We start from the raw sequence: 18,950 nt of genomic DNA on the forward strand, positions 1-18,950 counted from the left end.
ATCCTTTTGGACCAACACTATAATACACTACCGTCAGTTTTACCTGTGTGTAAATCCTTTTGGACCAACACTATAATACACTACCGTCAGTTTTACCTGTGTGTAAATCCTTTTGGACCAACACTATAAAACACTACCGTCAATTTTACCTGTGTGTAAATCCTATTAGAACCAACACTATGATACACTACCGTCAGTTTTACCTGTGTGTATATCGCTACCGTCAGTTTTACCTGTGTGTAAATCCTTTTGGACCAACACTATAATACACTACCGTCAGTTTTACCTGTGTGTAAATCCTTTTGGACCAACACTATAATACACTACCGTCAGTTTTACCTGTGTGTAAATCCTTTTGGACCAACACTATGATACACTACCGTCAGTTTTACCTGTGTGTAAATCCTTTTGGACCAACACTATAAAACACTACCGTCAATTTTACCTGTGTGTAAATCCTATTAGAACCAACACTATAATACACTACCGTCAGTTTTACCTGTGTGTAAAACCTATTAGAACCAACACTAAGATAAACTACCGTCAGTTTTACCTGTGTGTAAAACCTATTAGAACTAACCCTTTTATAGACTAACGGTAATTTTACCTGTATGTAAATCCTATTAGAACTAACACTTTGATAGACTAACGGTAGCTTTACCTGTATGTAAATCCGATTAGAACTAACCCATTATAGACTAACGGTAGTTTTACATGCATGTAAATCCTATCAAAACTAACACTTTGATAGACTACCGTTTGTTTTACCTTATGTAAATCCCATTAGAACTAACACTTTGATAGACTAACGGTAGTTTAACTGTATGTAAATCCCATTAGAACTAACACTTTGATAGACTACCGTTAGTTTAACTGTATGTAAATCCTATTTGAACTAACACTTTGATAGACTAATGTTAGTTTAACTGTATGCATCCTCGATACTCCAGGGCTTCCGATCACTTACGATCTCTACACCCCTGGACTATCTCAAAGTGAAATTGAAGGCAGCTCAGCGGAAAACATTTGACCAATCACAGGCTAGCAAAGATTTCCTTTGAAAACTATAGAGAGAGCGACGCCTAACATCTAAGCCACACAGTCAACCACAGTGTACCGTTATACGGCTCTTTTGATGTACATCAAATGACTAAATTACCTGTTCTATTCTGTTGCCTCCAATTTTACTATGAGATAGTCCAGGGGTGTAGAGATCGTAAGTGATCTGAACCCCTGGAATAACACGATAGGAATGAACTGTATGTAAATCCCATTCGAACTATCACTATGATAGACTACCGTTAGTTTTACTTTTGTGCATATCCCACGCCATTCTTAATTTTCTTGAATTCCCGAACCCATGTGCGACTAACACATTTTTAAACATTTTATTTCTATAGGAAATAGGAAGAATGCGGAATCCTGCATGACATTTTGGTTGTACTCCTAGTTTGTGGGAAACAATGGCCAGAAAGACATCATCAAACTTAAACCGTTTTGTATACTGAATCCCAATCTGGAGTCGCTGTACAAAGTCCATTGACATGATGATGGCACCAGCGCTAAGGAGTGGTGGGTATTTGTCGTAAGGATACTCCTCGTAAGACATATACCATTTCTTACTAGTCTCTCGTTGTGGACTATCTGGACATTTCCGACCCATAAAGAGTGTCCTACTATCTGGCAATCCTTGTAGGTAATCTAATATGTAATCAGTAGCCACATACATATCATCGTCCACCAACATCACAAACTTAGCCGTAGAACAATATTTCACGCACCAGTTAATCCCTCCTATTGTTTTGTAGGTGTTGTTATAATAAGCATCGATAAAAGACATCTCTACGATATCGTGATTCTGTCGTTTTTCCAATATATTATTGTCATATATTGATGTGTTCTTTGTTTTTGCTAGCAGAAACACGTGCCTGATTATAGGGCTGTTGAAGTAGGTCCTATTAGCCCACGTTTCCCTTATAACACGTCTTCTCTGCGAGTTTCCTGGAGCTGATTTTATCAGAAACAGTAGGAATATCTTTTGTGATGAGCCACATATTTCCTCCATAGACTCCAGGAATGAAAAAGGATAGATGTTTATGGGTTGGACAGCTACCGTGCCATTCACGAGAATGGCGTCCACTAATTTATGGAGGTCGACTTCCAGTGGATATCGAAACTCTTTGAAAGGAATTGCTTTATGCTTTTTCGGCGCATTGCGATTTTCCCCCTTACTATTATTCGTGTCTTCTGTTTTCAATACCTGAAATTGAGTAGCATAATAATTAACCGGCTTGACAGTCTTCTCCTCAAGTTTCCTGTTCTCAGTCTTTACAGTTCCTATTGTTTTCAATCCGTCGTGTGCGGCGATGTGTTTTGTAATGTAAGATCGTTGCTTGATTACGAGTGGAGTGGTAAACGTGAATTGTTCCTGATGTACACGAACTACTAGTGTAAAATTACGGCTATATAGATACCAAATTTCATTTAAAACAAAAAAAAATGATAGCAGCAACACAATTTTAAAACCACGCTTTAGTCGCTTAATGTGCATTATCGCTTCGTTGATGTTTGTAGTTCTGTCCGTACTACGTTATTATTTTGTTACAGTTGATCCGATTATGTCCTTCTTTGATTTGAAACTTTTGCATCCTTTCACAGCTTTTCTGTACAACGACGATATCTGATGTCCGCAAAAGACCTGAAAAACATGATATAAAAATGGAATCACTAAAAGTCACGTTATTTTTTACATTATTTGTCTCAAGTGTCACTTGAAATAAAACTTTTTAGGAAAATTTGTATCCATCCATCCTGTCATGCTTAATAATTCATGTATAATCTTTTCAACTCTGCTGCCCTGCAGGTAGGGCGTTAGAATTGTACCTACTGCCCCTATTGCGTGATCGTGAAAGGCGACTAAATTTAGGATCTTATCTTTTCTCTTCTTCCTAACTGACTTTGTTCATCCTTAAGTCTCCCTTGTAGGGCATGGGCTAGGAGGGTCCCACATGCAACCCCCCCAAAACCTCCGAACCAATATTTTTCTGAACCCTTATGACCCACTGATCACAAATCAAAATGTTAACATTGCATAAGTTGGGATGAACTTCCGGTTATGACGTCATCAAGATGGCCGCCATCTCGAATTTGAATAAAAATGGAAAAATAGTCATAACATTGACATTTTTCAACCGAAGTAGACAAATGATGTATCAAAATGACCACAATAGAACAACAAATACATACCAGGACCAATAAAAAAAACCCAATATATGTAGTGATTTCTACGTAGGAAATGAAAAAATCTAATATTAAGCTCAAAAATGGTGATTTTTCAGCAAATTTTTTCATATTGTGCTTGACGCAGCAAAAATGTTTCCCAACAGCAAATTATTATTTCTAATAAGTTTTTTGACCTCTTATCAATCAGTTTAAGCAACAAACACAACAAAAACCAATGTTAACATCGTATAAATTCCGGTTATGACGTCATCAAGATGGCCACCATCTCGAATTTCACTGAAAAATGCAAAATAGTCATAACACTGATATTTTTCAACTGAAGTAGACAAATGAGGTATCAAAATGACCACAATAGAACAACAAATACATATCAGGGCCAAATACTCAATATGTGTAGTGATGTGTACGCAAATAATGAAAAAATAAGATTTCAAGCTCAAGAATGGTGATTTTTCAGCAAATTTTTCATACTTGTCTTGACGCAGCGAAATGTTTCCCAACAACAAATTATTACTCGTAATCAGTTATTTAAACTCCTATCAATCAGTAAAAACAACAACAACAACAACAAAAATATACAGGAATGCAAAAAAAAAAAAAAAAAAAAAGAATTATTGTTATACCCTCTATTGTGTAGATTAGCAGCGCCTCAAAAATAATTATTATAGCACAACGCCTAATGATAGCGTAACAAATGTAACCTAAGCTAAGCTTGTGTTTCCGTTAATATCATTAACAGTTTCCAAAACGTTTGTGTCTTTCAGATTCATTGTTAATTTTCTATGCATAGCATAAGCAAAATGTCGTATGGTTACTACAGTGTCACATATGTCTTTCACTGGTTCTCAATGATAACCATTATCATTGTGCGTCCTTTCTCGCCTCACTGCACAATCCACTGAAGGGACTCGGCATGTCTGGTAGCTGGCACATGCAGTCCGAATCAGAGTAATCGAGATATCAGTATCCAATTCGTTGAAAGTCAGAGCGTCGTCTTCGATGTCGATGAGCTGAATGTGACACTACATTGCCAGTGTTGTTCTAGCCTGTCATCTTTTATGACCCATCCATGGCCAGAGTTCATATCAGGAACAACAGGTTCATGGATGTGGGATCTCTTTGAGATTCTAACATATCGTACGTATATGCTGTTTCAGACTTCTCTGGCATAATGGAAATTACAACAGATCCACATACTTCCAATGATGAAATTGGTTCTCCTTAGCACATAGCACCATAATTCGTATGAAGTACTATTCATTAATCTTGTGGACCCTCGTGCAACCATAAATGGCATAGGTGATACCATCGAGGTCATTAATGAGGCCATAAATGTTAAATGCTTGTCATTGGTCTGACTTTTCCCATTTCCTTGAAGGTGCTGGTTGTGTCACATCTGGTGTATGCGTAAAGAGACCATTGAAGATTCTCCAGTAAAAGGTTCTCTACAGTGCTTTCCAGACTTGGCAAAGAGTGGAACTTCACTGCAGACCTCAATTATGACCTCAAAGAATCCACCTGTGCCACATATGGTCACTGAGATTCACAAGAATGAGGAATTGTGCTTCATTCGAATTAATGAGAACCAACTCAACCCTCCGCAGAATGTGGATCTGGTGTCTTTTCCATCATGCCGGGGAAGTCTGGAACATCATTTACGATATGTGATTCTAGGTGAAACTAGGTTGGAAAAAGAGGAAGAGCTCCCACATCCCTGAATCCGATGTTTCTGATGTTAACTCTGACCATGGACGGTTGACAAGTTAGAACCACGATGGTAAACCGTGATGTCACGTCAGGTCAACGAGGTCGAAGACGACACTTTGGCGAGAAGGCATGCACAACGAAAATTATTATCATTAAGAATTAGTGAAAGAAATATGTGACACTGTAGTACACAGGAAATAAACAATGAATGTGTTTATTCTAAAAGACACAAAACGTTTCGAAAAGTGTCATGGTATTCACGGAATTTTGATTTGATACCCAATAGCTATTAGTTGGCGTTTTGCTGTAATAATTCAGTTTGAGAGGCTACTAGTATACAATATTTCGAACATGAACATGGATTATTTTGAAGTCCCACTTAGATATTCAGCCAACTTTAAATTCAAATTTATTAAGATATAAATCGTCAATAGCCAATGTTATATTCAGGAAATGCCAAGACACCAGGAAACTGTAGTGTCAGCGGTTTGGAAAAAATAACAATCATATGCCGCATTCGGTGATGTTTTGTGAACCAAATGATGGTATATAACAACAATTCTCTTTTGCATTTCTATATATTTTTTGTTGTTGTTGCTTTAACCGATTGATAAGAGGTCAAATAACTGATTACGAATAATAATTTGTTGTTGGGAAACAGAAAAAAAATGCTGAAAAATTACCATTTTTGAGCTTAAAATCGGTTTTTTTTCATTTCCTGCGTTCACATCACTACATATATGTCTACTTCAGTCGAAAAATGTCAATGTTTTGACTATTTTTCATTTTTCAGTGAAATTCGAGATGGTGGCCATTTTGATGACGTCATAACCGGATTTTATACGATGTTAACATTGGTTTTTGTTGGTTTTTGTTGTTTTTGTTGCTTAAACTGATTGATAAGTGGTCAAAAAACTTATTAGAAATAATAGTTGGGAAACATTTTTGCTGCGTCAAGCCGAATATGAAAAAATTGCTGAAAAATCACCATTTTTGAGCTTAATATCAGATTTTTTCAATCCTGCGTAGAAATCGCTACATATATCAATTTTTTGGTCCTGATATATATTTGTTGATCAATTGTGGTCCTTTTGATACCTCATTTTCCTACTTCGGTTGAAAAATGTCAATGTTATGTCTATTTGGCAATTTTTAGTCAAATTCGAGATGGCGGCCATCTTGATGACGTCATAACCGGAAGTTCATCCCAACTTATGCAATGTTAACATTTTGATTTGTGATCAGTGGGTCATAATGGTTCAGAAAAAATATTGGTTCGGAGGTTGGGGGGGGGGGGGGGGGGGCATGTGAGACCCTCCTAGCCCTTGGCCTATATGGGGTAAATGCGGTTAAGTATATTAGGTTAGTTTGTATAGGGTACGACGGATAAGTATATTCGTTTAGTACGTTAAGGGAAACGACGGGCAAGTATATTAGGTAAGCATGTATGGGGTACGACGGGTAAGTATATTAGGTAAGCATGTATGGGGTACGACGGGTAAGTAAATTAGGTAAGCATGTATGGGGTACGACGGGTAAGTATATTAGGTTAGTTTGTATAGGGTATGACAGGTATGTATATTAGGGTAGTATGTATGGGGTTATGACGAGTATGTATATTAGGTTAGTATGTATGGGGTATGACAGGTATGTATGTTAGGTTAGTATGTATGGGGTATGACAGGTAAGTATATTAGGTTAGTATGTATGGGGTATGACAGGTAAGTATATTAGGTTAGTATGTATGGGGTATGACAGGTAAGTATATTAGGTTAGTATGTATGGGGTATGACGGGTAAGTATATTAGGTTAGTATGTATGCGGTATGACAGGTATGTATATTAGGTTAGTATGTATGGGGTATGACAAGTATGTATATTAGGTTAGTATGTATGGGGTATGACAGGTATGTATGTTAGGTTAGTATGTATGGGGTATGACAGGTAACATGTTAGGTAAGTATGTATGGGGTATGACAGGTAAGTATATTAGGTTAGTATGTATGGGGTATGACGGGTAAGTATATTAGGTTAGTATGTATGCGCTATGACAGGTAAATATATAAGGTTAATATGTACAGGGTACGACGGGTAAGTGTATTTTGTTAGTATGTATGGGGTATGACGAGTAAGTAAATTAGGTAAGTATGTATGGGGTACGATGGGTAAGTTTATCAGGTTAGTATGTATGGAGTATGACGATTATGTATATTAGGTTAGCATGTATGGGGTATGCTGTGTAAGTATCTAAGGTTAGTATGTATGGGGTATAATGGGTAAGTATATTTTAGGTTATTATGTATGGGGTACGATGGTAAGTATATAAGGTTATTATGTATGGGGTATGACGGATAAGTTTATCAGGTTAGTATGTATGGAGTATGACGGGTAAGTATATTAGGTTAGTATGTATGGGGTACGACGGGTAAGTATATTAGATTAGTATGTATGGGTACGACGGGTAAGTATATAAGGTTATTATGTATGGGTATGACGAGTAAGTATATTAGGTTAGTATGTATGGGGTATGATGGGTATGAAATGAAGAGAAAGAACGACAACTCTGTTATAACAGAGTTTTCGTTCTAGAACGAAATGTTTAACACGGCTAAATAAACCTATCAACCTGTTTATTTTCGCGATTTGAGTAATAAGGAAACCCAACGATATTTTTTGCTGAAATTTTGAATGTAAGCTTGATCTATCGATTGAAGTAATCACCTTAGCTGTGAAAATTCAAAATGACGAGATATTTTGATGTAAAACCTCCTAAATCGACATTTTGACCACTGGTTTCTGTTTAATTCGTCCTAGTAAATTAACTAATAAAGCTGACATGCTAGAACTTTACATATAAAAGGTCCTTGCATTTCTGAACAAAACGGTATTTCTGATTTTTGGAAATGTTACATACAACGGCCACAATACAGCCTTGAATATTGGTGGTATTTCGCAGGTTCTTGGTAAATTTCCACAACAGACGAGATATTTCGGGGTCCCAGGCGCCTTCCTTCGGAGCTATTCTGAACGATTGGACCGGCAAATGTACCATTTAAAAATAAGTGATATTTTTGAAATTTTCTGTAGAAGTGACTAAACATTATGAAATGAGTAAATAATGTATGCACAAATCATCAAATTTGTGTTACAAAATGCGCCCAACAAGTGCAACAGTGAAATGAATCTGTTTGTACGGTGTCGAACGCACAAAATCATGGCGCAGACTATCGCGCCCCCTATAAGGAATGTGTATTGTTTGTATCCGGTTGAGTAAAAACGTTGAAGCCGCCTTGATGTTCAAGTTAAATCCGGCATTATCAGGTAAGTAATTGTTCATATTACTTGTTATAGACATCAATATCATTTTCGGTTGAGATTAGTATTATCAGATATATTTGATTGTTTTTGTAGGCCTGCAAATACAACGTTAGGTACGTACTGTTTACAGTCTGTAGCGATTTCAGGTCACGTGGTTTTCGCCGCTGACAAATGCGAGTTGGACAAGTCGTATCGATTCGGTGGTCTTTGCACGTCTATTTCTGTTTGTATACTAATCTATTCAATGAAATAAAAGACTGAATTGAACAATAAGATATCTTCCTTGGTGTAGTTCAACTCTGATTTGCTGTTTACAACGAAAAAAACAACGAAAATACCATTTGAAGCGAGCCGACCAGCGTGGGAACTTTCTCCGTGGCCTCGTCTTTTTCCGGCACAGGTCGGAGTGGGCGTGATGGAAAAGTGGGTTACGATTGGTCGGTTTCCCGCACATATTAACCTTTTGCTAGGGGTCAATATCCATATAAGGAAGAAGTCGGGATTTCACTCTTCACGGTCGAGTGCGCGCGTTCCCGATATTCCAAGTAGTACCGAAATGGCTGGCAAGTAAGTGTTTCAAAGTGCTTTTTCCATCATTTCTTCATTGTACAAATTTTGTGCGTGCTTGGAAATAGAAAATTTAGACCTTTCTGAACATTTTGACATATAAATCACATTTTTGTGACGATGTTTTCCATGCGGAAACATTTTTTGAAATGTGGTACCCGTCAGCTCATTTTTTTTCACACACTACACACTCGTACGTAGTAAAAATCGGGCAAGCATTGTCAGCTTGAATTTTCATTTTGCTTTTTTGCTTTTTGTTTTTTTTTATGATAAAATAGTATTTTATTTGGTTTTCATTTATACAAATGCAGTAGATTATAGTTTTATTTAATTAAATTAATTTGTATCAATATCATATTCCTTGATTTTGGGTACTCTTATTTAATTTTTTTTTCAAAATTTGATTTGACTTTTGGAATCAAGTTGACGAAGTCTTTTTTCATTTTACTATTTATGAAATTATGTATCTCTGTATCTGATTATCTATTTTGTTCTTGTTTTCTCCCTCTCGATTTATTTTATTTATTTTATTTTGTTGTTATATTTAGTTACTTTTTTCACAGACTTATTAACGTTGTTGTGGACAATCTGACCGTAGTGGGGATGCGATTCTATGGACCCGAATCCTTGCCCCTGGGTGGGGTGTACCGACTCGAGAGGGAACCGAATAATTTCCATGACCCAAAAGCTGTCGCAGTGAAAGAAGTTGATTCAGACAGGAAAGTGGGGCATGTAGACAAACTAAATGCCAGATTTATTTATCCTATCTTGGAGAAAAGACTCGCGCACCAGGGGAAATATTTTCTTTAAAATAAAATCGGAATTGAAAACAAAAAGGGGCAAGTCTTACCAGGAATGCAGTATGCTGGTCCGAGTACAAGCCCAGCATGAAGAAGAGATAGAGTGTGTTAGGGACCTGGACTATAGGTTGTTATGAGTGAAAGTTGACAAAATGTCAAAATCACATAGAAAATTAAAATCATGTATTCAAATTTCATTACGATTCAGATGTTTTCATTTTCGTGTCATAAGAATATTGAAGACAAGGTGTACCTAACTAAGTATGGGCCACCCTCAAAACCGAGCGAACACAAAACACACATGGAGATCAACTCACGTGTCCACTCATATAGGTAGTTTTCTTAATCCAGGCATCATGTTTTGTTATTTTCAATTCTTTTCTTTTTTTCTTTCCATATATTTATTTATTTATTTTTTTAATTTCTTGGGTTTTTATTAGGGACATTTAAATGTAAAATGAAAATATTTTAAATGTCTCAGTTTTTTCTCCATTTCAGTTGTCCATTTTTATTTTCTTTTTCAGTGTATTTCACAAATTAATTTTATTTTAGATTTTTTCAAATTATTTCATTTATTTTTTTTTCTTCAGATCTACGCTATCACTCGGCCCGTTCTGCGACGCCGAGGGAATTACAGTATTTGACATTTCGGCAAAATTAACAAAAAAGATAAAACTAACCAATGGAATTGTTGGAGAAATTTCTCAGTTTTCAAACAGTTTTTCGGAAGTCGCGGACTCAATCTGTATACTAATGGGGGATGATGAAGACTTTAAGAAAACAAATAACGAAAGCCTCAGAAAAAAAGTGCAAGTCACGATCAATAAAATGAAAGAACTATCTAGGAAACGACAACAGGGAAAACTTCAAGAATTTTCGACCAAACTATTTCAGGCACCCCTGTGGTACGGGCTTAATATTTCAGAAATCTCAACATCACAGCAAACTGTTATAAGCAAAATACAAAATAAAGTGTCAGATGTCGTCAAGAAAAATCGGCAACTAAAGAGACAATTAGAATACAGCAATGATGATTTGACAAATTTATTGGAGGAAATTAATTTTTTGGAACACAAGTTGAATACAAGTTTGGGAGTCATGAAAACAGTACAAAAAAAATCAGTAATGCAATAGAGAAACATGCCGATGAAAAAGAAATATTAGAAAGATAAACAACAAAACTACAAGGCCAATATGACCAGTTATCCACATCTTTAAATGAAACAACAAATCAGCTTCAAAATGCCAAAGAGGAACTGTCCAAATATAACACTAGGAATGTTAATAAAAGACACAAAAGGTTAAAGTTAAAAAATATTGCCAAACAACAAGAAATCAACGAACTTACCACTGAAAAACAACAACAGCTCGATGAACTCAACCAACAATTAACAGACGAGAAGGAGAAACGAGAGATAGATCAACAATCCTTGAAGGAAGCCGAAGAACAAATCAAACAACTGAAGATCTCAAAACACAGTCTACAGAAGAAAATCAGTGCCCTTAAAGTAACTAGTCAAAAATGTAACTACATATTCACCAATGAAACTGAAATTAATCGGTTGAAAGAAAAAATAAGAGACCACGAGGAAAGAATAAAAAACAATTGGAAGAGGTCAATGAAGTGCTCCAATCGAACAATATCAAAACTTTCGAAATTGGCAAGTACATTAATGAAGTGAGAAAGACGGTTATGTCTCTCCTCACAGAGTGCAATGCCAGTTTGAGCAAGGTGAACAAGGTGATCGAAACTGTTCTTAACAATTTAACTGGAAAATTGCCTGATCGACTGCCCAGCATGGCTGTTCGATCCAGATTATATGTAGAAGCGAAGGCAGTGGCTCATCAACAAATTGTCCAGGCAATGCTTCAACAGAGTTCCCCTGAACAATTTGTTGGCAATACACTGCATTCAGATGCAACAAGCAAATTTTTTAAACACTATCAATCTTATCAAATAACAACTGGGGAGGGACAGAACTATAGCATTGGCATGACGGAAGTTGGCGGTTCCGACAGTAGAACCATCTTTGAAAGTTTCAAAAATACTATTGAAGAATTGGCAACGTCAGTTTCAACAGAAGAGGAAGAGAAAGGAGACAGAGTCGCCAGTCTTGTATCTTCAATTATGAACACTATGTCGGATCAAGGTTCTATCAATCCAATATTGAACTCTCTCATCTCGGAAATGCGAATTAATTTGCTCCCAAAAGCAATTGAGAAACTGGGATTCCCTGGACGACGTGACACGCGCTCATCTGGGTACCATGGGACATTTTTTCTGCAAAATGCATCTTATTGTGAATTTTGCATCAGAATCTGACAAAGCACTGAAAATGTTTGAGCACAACATCATTGATGCGGGACGTAACCCTCACAGCTTTGCTGGGTCAGAGTCTGGTGCTGCTCGCCTCGTCAGGACTTGTGCAAAAGCGCTCACTCCCCATGGTTCCGAGAAGGCTGGTGTCGCGTCCTACTGGGAGTCTTTTCTAGATGAAAAAGATGAAAAAAACAACATAGTCACCTACAGATCAAATCGATTCAATATTCTGTATTATGATAGTGCAGCTGTCTTTTACCATCTTAACCATATCAGGGACTTTTTAAATCAATGGCTCACCCCTAATGATTTGTTGAAATCTATCGAATTTGATGTTAACGAAAAACTCTACATTGCAGAAGTCCGTGCATTAGGCATTGTGGACAAGATTATCACTGGGCCAATGTGGAGGCTGTTCGAATCCGAAGGGTCAATTCTTTCTCTGAACCCATACCTTGAGAAGGCATTAGGTAAAATGGAAAAATGGGCGAATGACGCATCTCCTATTTTGGAAGGTGATATCTTGTTCACAGACATTGTCGTTCATAAAGATAGGTTATACGAGGCACTTTTCGCTGAAAGTGCGGATCCGGAACTTGACACCTTGACGCAAATGTCATTAGAAATTATCATCAATGCCATAATGGTCATTCTGGACAGGCAAGCTAAGGATCAGTTATCTGGCAGAAAATACCACCAAGACAACTGTGATGAAGATTTGAAGAAGCAAGCATCATCCGTACCGAAGACAAACACTATATCTGAAAGAGACTTTGGATGTTTAGATGCTTTGTTGCGAATGAAGCCTGCCAGTAGCACTGTCTGTCTAGAATCGATCATTCTGTGGTCGAACAACAAGACCACCAAATGGCTTGACAATTTGACAGACGAAAAGAGGTGTGAAGTTCTAGATTCAGCAAGATCAAAGGCTCCCGAGCTGAAAAAAAATATTTGAGAATAAAAAATTGAAAATCAAAGAACAAAAGTTGGCCAAATTAAAAGACAGGCAGCAGAAAAAAAGACGAAAAAGATGAAAAACATAGAGTGGTTATTTCGGACCTGACGAATGAGCTTGTGAAATTAGGTGGAGTCTGGTCAGACATTGATGTGGTTGACAGGAAAATAACAGAACTGAGAGACAATGGAGGGAAAGTTTCCAAGGCCATAATAACACAAATAAAATTTCAGAAAGGGGTTCTGAACAGCAAGCGTCCCCGAGAATTATTCCAAAAATCAAAAAAAAGGCAAACAGTACACAGAGTCTGAACTTCTACAGAATTTGAAAGAAATTATAAATACAAACAACCAAAATGCTACATCTTCTCAGGATAACTTGGTTATCAAACCTCTTTCCGAGATAAAGTGTCATGTGGAGTCAGTGAGAGAATCGGTTAAATCAAAAAATATTTCAGGCAAGACAAAAAAGGGTGATTGAACAGCAGAAAAGTTTATTGCCACTATACGAGGAGTGTCCTGAAAAGATGGTGGGAAAATCTGTAAAACATAATTGTAAAACTGATGATGGTTCGGAGTGGTACGAAGCAAAGGTCATGTCAATACACCAGAAGAAATTACCTTCAATAAAGACAAAATATGTAGTTGTGTACAATGAATCCCCAGAAGACGAGTTCATTTTCGACTTGTTGTTAGACATCAAGCGAGGTGATCTTCTGGTGTTAGAATAATTACATGTAGTTGTTACCTAATTAAGTCATTGAAGTGAGGAGAGTACTGTACAGTGTACTAGACTTGCTCATTACGAAGAGACACACATTGGATAATTGTATTAAACTAGATAACTGAACTTTATACACTAATGAACAGATAGATTTAGATACAGACAGTTTAGATACTACTTCATATTATGCAATAGTTAGTTACTACACATATTATACATCATAATGACTATGCATGTCCATGATTCTATTGAATTATATTGTTAATGTGAATATATGAAAAAAGAAATTTGAATTATCCAGTATTTTCCCGTCAACTTCTCGTCAAATATCTTGAAATATTTTCATGGCGGCCATTTTGAAATGCATTACGAATGACATTTGTGATTAATTCAGTGTCAAATTCAACACACTAAATGTATATATATTGTCAATCTTCATCTATCCCAATAAAAATGATCCTGACAATGCTGAAGATATTTGTTTTGTAACTTTTTAAAACACGATTTCCTTAATTTTCTGGATTTTTTTTGGTGGCCATTTTGAATTGCATGATAGTCACCACAAGAAATACATGCTGGGAATTAGTCCATCACTTAGATAATATGTTATATGAATTCATACAGCAAACAGCTAGTGATTTGGATGGATAGTTTGTCTGCTATGTTGGATTTTCTCTATTTTCTGGATTTTTAGGCGGCCATTTTAAATTTCAAGATGGCGGCCGCAAGAAATGCATGCTGGGAATTCGTCCATCACTTAGATATTATGTTTTATGAATACATACAGCAAACAGCTAGTGATTTGGATGAATAGGTTTTCTGTTATGCTGCATAACGTTATATTTATCATCGATGCCCGGTGCCATTTTTTGTGTCATTTGTTTATATAGTTCATATAGCAAGCCCTTGTCAGAGAAACCTCAAATAATTCGGAACAAAAATCTCAATAACTCAAAAAGTTGTCAACCAATTTTGATAATCCAAAGACCAAAATGTTTCTTTTTCTTTACCCTTTTGGTAGATACAGAAAATACTGCCATAATAACAAAGACAAAAAATGACCTGAAATCGTGTTTTATGTATCATCATCGCGAGTGACGTCGCGGGTTGACAGACAGAACCATGTCAGTGTGTTGTAATCGTGGTTACAGCACGTCAAATGGACAAACTGTACCGGACTTTGAGGCCAGATTGCCGTTTGTGATATATGTATTCATAATATATGTGTTTGAGCTATGCTTAAATTGCTTGTAGTTAACATAAAGCCGATGAACATATCGTTTCGGTAGTGCGTAGGCTCACATCATGTAACGTAGCTTCGTTACATGTCATTTCGGTACATGCGGAAGTCTTTTCGGTATCATAAAGTGAACATGGCGAAATGACTTTCAGAACGTACCGAAACGTCTTTAAGTAATCTGAATATTGGACAACTAAAGAAAACAAACCAGAAAAATATATATCACTCTGACCCATTTAGCAATGTTATATACGGTCATGTCATAAATGTTGTAAGACGAACGTTATTGTGGCGTCGTAGATATTAATGTCTGTAATGTTGTATGATTATCTCGGTTGACACGTCGAATCCAAGCCTGATTTCGCCACTCTTACATAAAACAGAATTGAAACTAAACAAAGTAATCCCAATTTTTACCAAGAGCTTAAGCCCTGGCTATTCTCTCAAGGATTCAATAGGTCTAGAATTAAATAAACAATGCTCAAGAAAATTTGTAAGATTTTTCCTTGTAAAGGAAGTTGTTGATATCTTCTTGGTGCCCCTGGACTCTGATCTGGTGGTCATTTATTGAGGTCAAGGTGCGCTTCAAACTAAGCACCATGGATGCCCTTTTTTCCTACAGGGGCGTAGGAAACCGGGGGGGGGGGGGGGGGGGGGGGGGGGGGCAAACATGTCCCCCCCCCCCCCCCCATTTTCGCCGAGTGAAATGTTCTAAAAATGCACATTTGAAAGAAAAAAGGGTCCTCCTACACATTTTTGAACTTTTCAGAAAAGGTTTCGCTGCGCGGCGCGTTTCCTAAAACGTTCAAGCATGTAATGTTCAAACCTTTAATAATGAAAATTCAATGCACACGAACAAGACAAAAAATGTCCATCAAGGGATTATACTATTTCAAAAAATGCTTCTTAAAAGATTTATTTGTTTATATGTCTTAGCAAGACAATCAGTTGATTATTATTTTGAGTTAAACAACAATGTGCCGATGGTGTGAATCCGGTATGTTCAGATCGAGCTGGGTTGCATAATGGTAAGATGACACTCACAATTATCGTTTCTAAATGCAGGTAACTTTAAATCAAAAAATTATCATGTTAAGAACGCTTAAAAATCATCAAAATACAAAATCGTAATATTTTTTCTCACGGGAAGACCCCCGGACCCCACAAAAGCCATAATCTCGCGCCTTCGGCAAAGTCAACAAAATGCATCGTAAAACTCATCTCAGCCATTCTAAATAGTAAAACTTTTTCCCCGGGGAGACCCCTGGACCCCCTCAAACACCAATATCTCGTGCCTACGGCGCTCGCAAATTCAACAAAATACATTGTAAAACTCATCTCATCCATTCTAAATCGTAATTTTTTTTCCCTGGGAAAACCCTCGGACCCTCCAAACACGAAAATCTTGCGTCTAAGGTGCTTGCAAATTCAACGAAATGCATCGTAAAACTCATCTCTGCCATTCTAAATAATAAAACTTTTTGCCGGGGGAGACCCCCCGACCCCCAAATTAATTTCCTGCTAGCGACGCCACTGTCTATAGATGTGTACAATGATTATATGTAATGATATATGAAAAAAGTATATCGAGTATCTCCTGTGGGTGCGGGGCGCGGGTGTTATGAAATATTGAGGACCTTTGCCCCCCCTCCCCCCCATTACGTTTCATCTTCCTACGCCACTGTCCTGTCAGAATCACTGGAGTTTTGACTATGTTTCGATTAATACTAGTTATGTGATAAATATAATCTTACACTCATGGCTACATCATTTGAAATTTATTAAACTTAAATTTACTAAAATTTGAAATACCACGAGCCTTTAAGGATTTTATTTTGACATTTTATACAGTATTTCCAAAATACTCACAACAGTCAAACTTGTTTCTGGTGTTTTTTTAAATATCTTCAAAATAATTTTTTTTTTTTTTTATATATTAAATTTGATCAATTACATGTTCCGGTATTTAAGGTAAAAGGAGAGTGATAATGACTAGTTATAACACTCACTATACAGTAGTGAATTGTCAAACTTGTAATATGCATTCGTATCCTCAAGGTAAAAAGGAGACCTATTATAACACTCACTATACATTAGTGAATGTCAAACTTGTAACAGCCTGTATTAGCTTTAGGAAATCATACATTTTTGAATTTGAGAAAATGTTTTTCAAAATTTTTTCTAATAATTTTTTTAATTTTTTTTTTAAATTGATAACTTGAAAAGCCATTTCGGTTAAGTGTATAGACTTAGGTATTAGGTAATTATGATTTGCTTGTTGTTGACATCTTTTTCATCTGTGATGAATAACCTTCGAAACGGTAGCTATTTTAAATACCAGTACCTTTATATATATATATATAGGTAATCTTCCTCAATATAAAAATTAAATATGATTAATAAAACAAAAGAAAAGCATGAAAGATATGTACCAAGTAATTCATTTCTGCGTATATATAAAAGCTACAAATAGATCCTTTAATGTGATGATTTATTAAACTGATTTCATATCCTTCAGCAGTATCAAGGATTTAAAATAATTTAATTACCTGGTACCATATGTGTTCACAATTCGGAGGTACCATATGTGTTCCAATTCGGATGTAGAATAGAGTTCTCTTTTTTCATTAGTTTAACGTCCTATTAACAGCCAGGATCATTTAAGGACGTGCCAGGTTTGATGGCCGAGAAAAGCCGGAGAACCTGGAGAAAAATCACCGACCAGTTGTCAGTACCTGGCAAATTCTCCACATAGGATTTGAACTTGTGACCCAGAGGTGGTCGGCTTGTGGTAATATGTCGGGACATTTTTACCATTAGGCCACCGTGGCCCCACGAATAGAGTTCTCATAAAAGGTCTCATAAATGTTATGATAATTAGAAAGATTGGCACCTAATATAACCCATTACTCTAATTGCCGAACATGAAATTCCAATTAGCATTATACATTTCCAAGGCATTTCTTGATTAAAGCATTATATTGTTAAATATCTTATGTAAGTATGATCAGATGCATGTATACCATCAAGGGTTGAAAATGACAACTGACTTACTTGTAAAAGGGTACGTGGGTTTTAAATTAAAAACTTTATATTCTTTAAATGTTCACATGAACAGTTTTCATTGGGATTGGATAAAGGGAGGTAATTGACTTATTATTTTTAAGGTATATTCTCTAGCAAAATGCTCAATATCACTAAAAGAATTGCACAAAAACAGAGAAATGTATGTTTTGTTATGGATTGAGTATTCGGTCAGACCAATATTGTCTATATTTTTGACATTTTTTTTTATCTACACGAGGAAAAACAGTTTCTTATTGATAAAATGGGGGTAGCAGAGACTTTTACATGATTATTCGTGATGTACATGTATAAAGTACATGATATTTTCAAATCTTTGATGCTAATGTCATTATGAAACGATATAATCCATATTAAATAAATTCTGGTTATTTTTAACTTTATTTTAGCAGTAGGTTTTTTTTTCTCTGTAAAAAACTGTTTAAACATTTCTTGTTCTCTAAAATGTATGTATTTTGTAAGAGATTGAGTGCCAGCCAGGAGATATTGTCTATTATTACCAATTTTTTACTTATTAGCGGGCGCGCCGAGCCGTGACGGCCGAGCACACGGCTTACACAGGTAAACTTTACCTTGTTGAAACGAGACTTACAGTACGTACAGCCGCCAGCCGATTGTACATGTAAAATATTTATGTTTTTACAATTCTCTTTTCCCCTTTAAAAATACATATATCCTCATTATCCTATTCTCCTATCTTTTGTTGTTTACTTTCCCGCGTCTCGTCATTTGAGCTATGCATTTTGCACCTTTTTTCGGAAGAGTTCCGATACGAGCGGTAACAAATGAATAACTGTCAAGCGGTAACAAATGAATAACTGTCTAGGTTATGTGTAAAATATGTGTATATACACGGGGATTAACTATGACAAACAAATTATGTGTTTGATTATGTGCAATTACATGTATGTATATTCTTCTCACAAATTTGAATTGTTGACGATATTAAAATAAGATCGTTTTCCATAAAATAAATAAATATTTGTTATTTACA

The 18,950-nt window shown here is 36.2% G+C and overlaps 1 protein-coding gene across 1 annotated transcript; it reads right to left on the minus strand.

The window, feature by feature from the left end:
* Positions 1-1,274: 1,274 nt before the first annotated feature.
* On the minus strand, positions 1,275-2,693 carry LOC138319927 (beta-1,3-galactosyltransferase brn-like). Its single transcript, XM_069263040.1, has one exon. It carries the CDS (start codon positions 2,549-2,551, stop codon positions 1,286-1,288), a length of 1,266 nt encoding a protein of 421 aa, XP_069119141.1. The 5' UTR covers positions 2,552-2,693; the 3' UTR covers positions 1,275-1,285.
* Positions 2,694-18,950: the final 16,257 nt, after the last annotated feature.

This window comes from Argopecten irradians, chromosome 3 (assembly GCF_041381155.1).
Source record: "Argopecten irradians isolate NY chromosome 3, Ai_NY, whole genome shotgun sequence".
Lineage (NCBI taxonomy): Eukaryota > Metazoa > Mollusca > Bivalvia > Pectinida > Pectinidae > Argopecten > Argopecten irradians.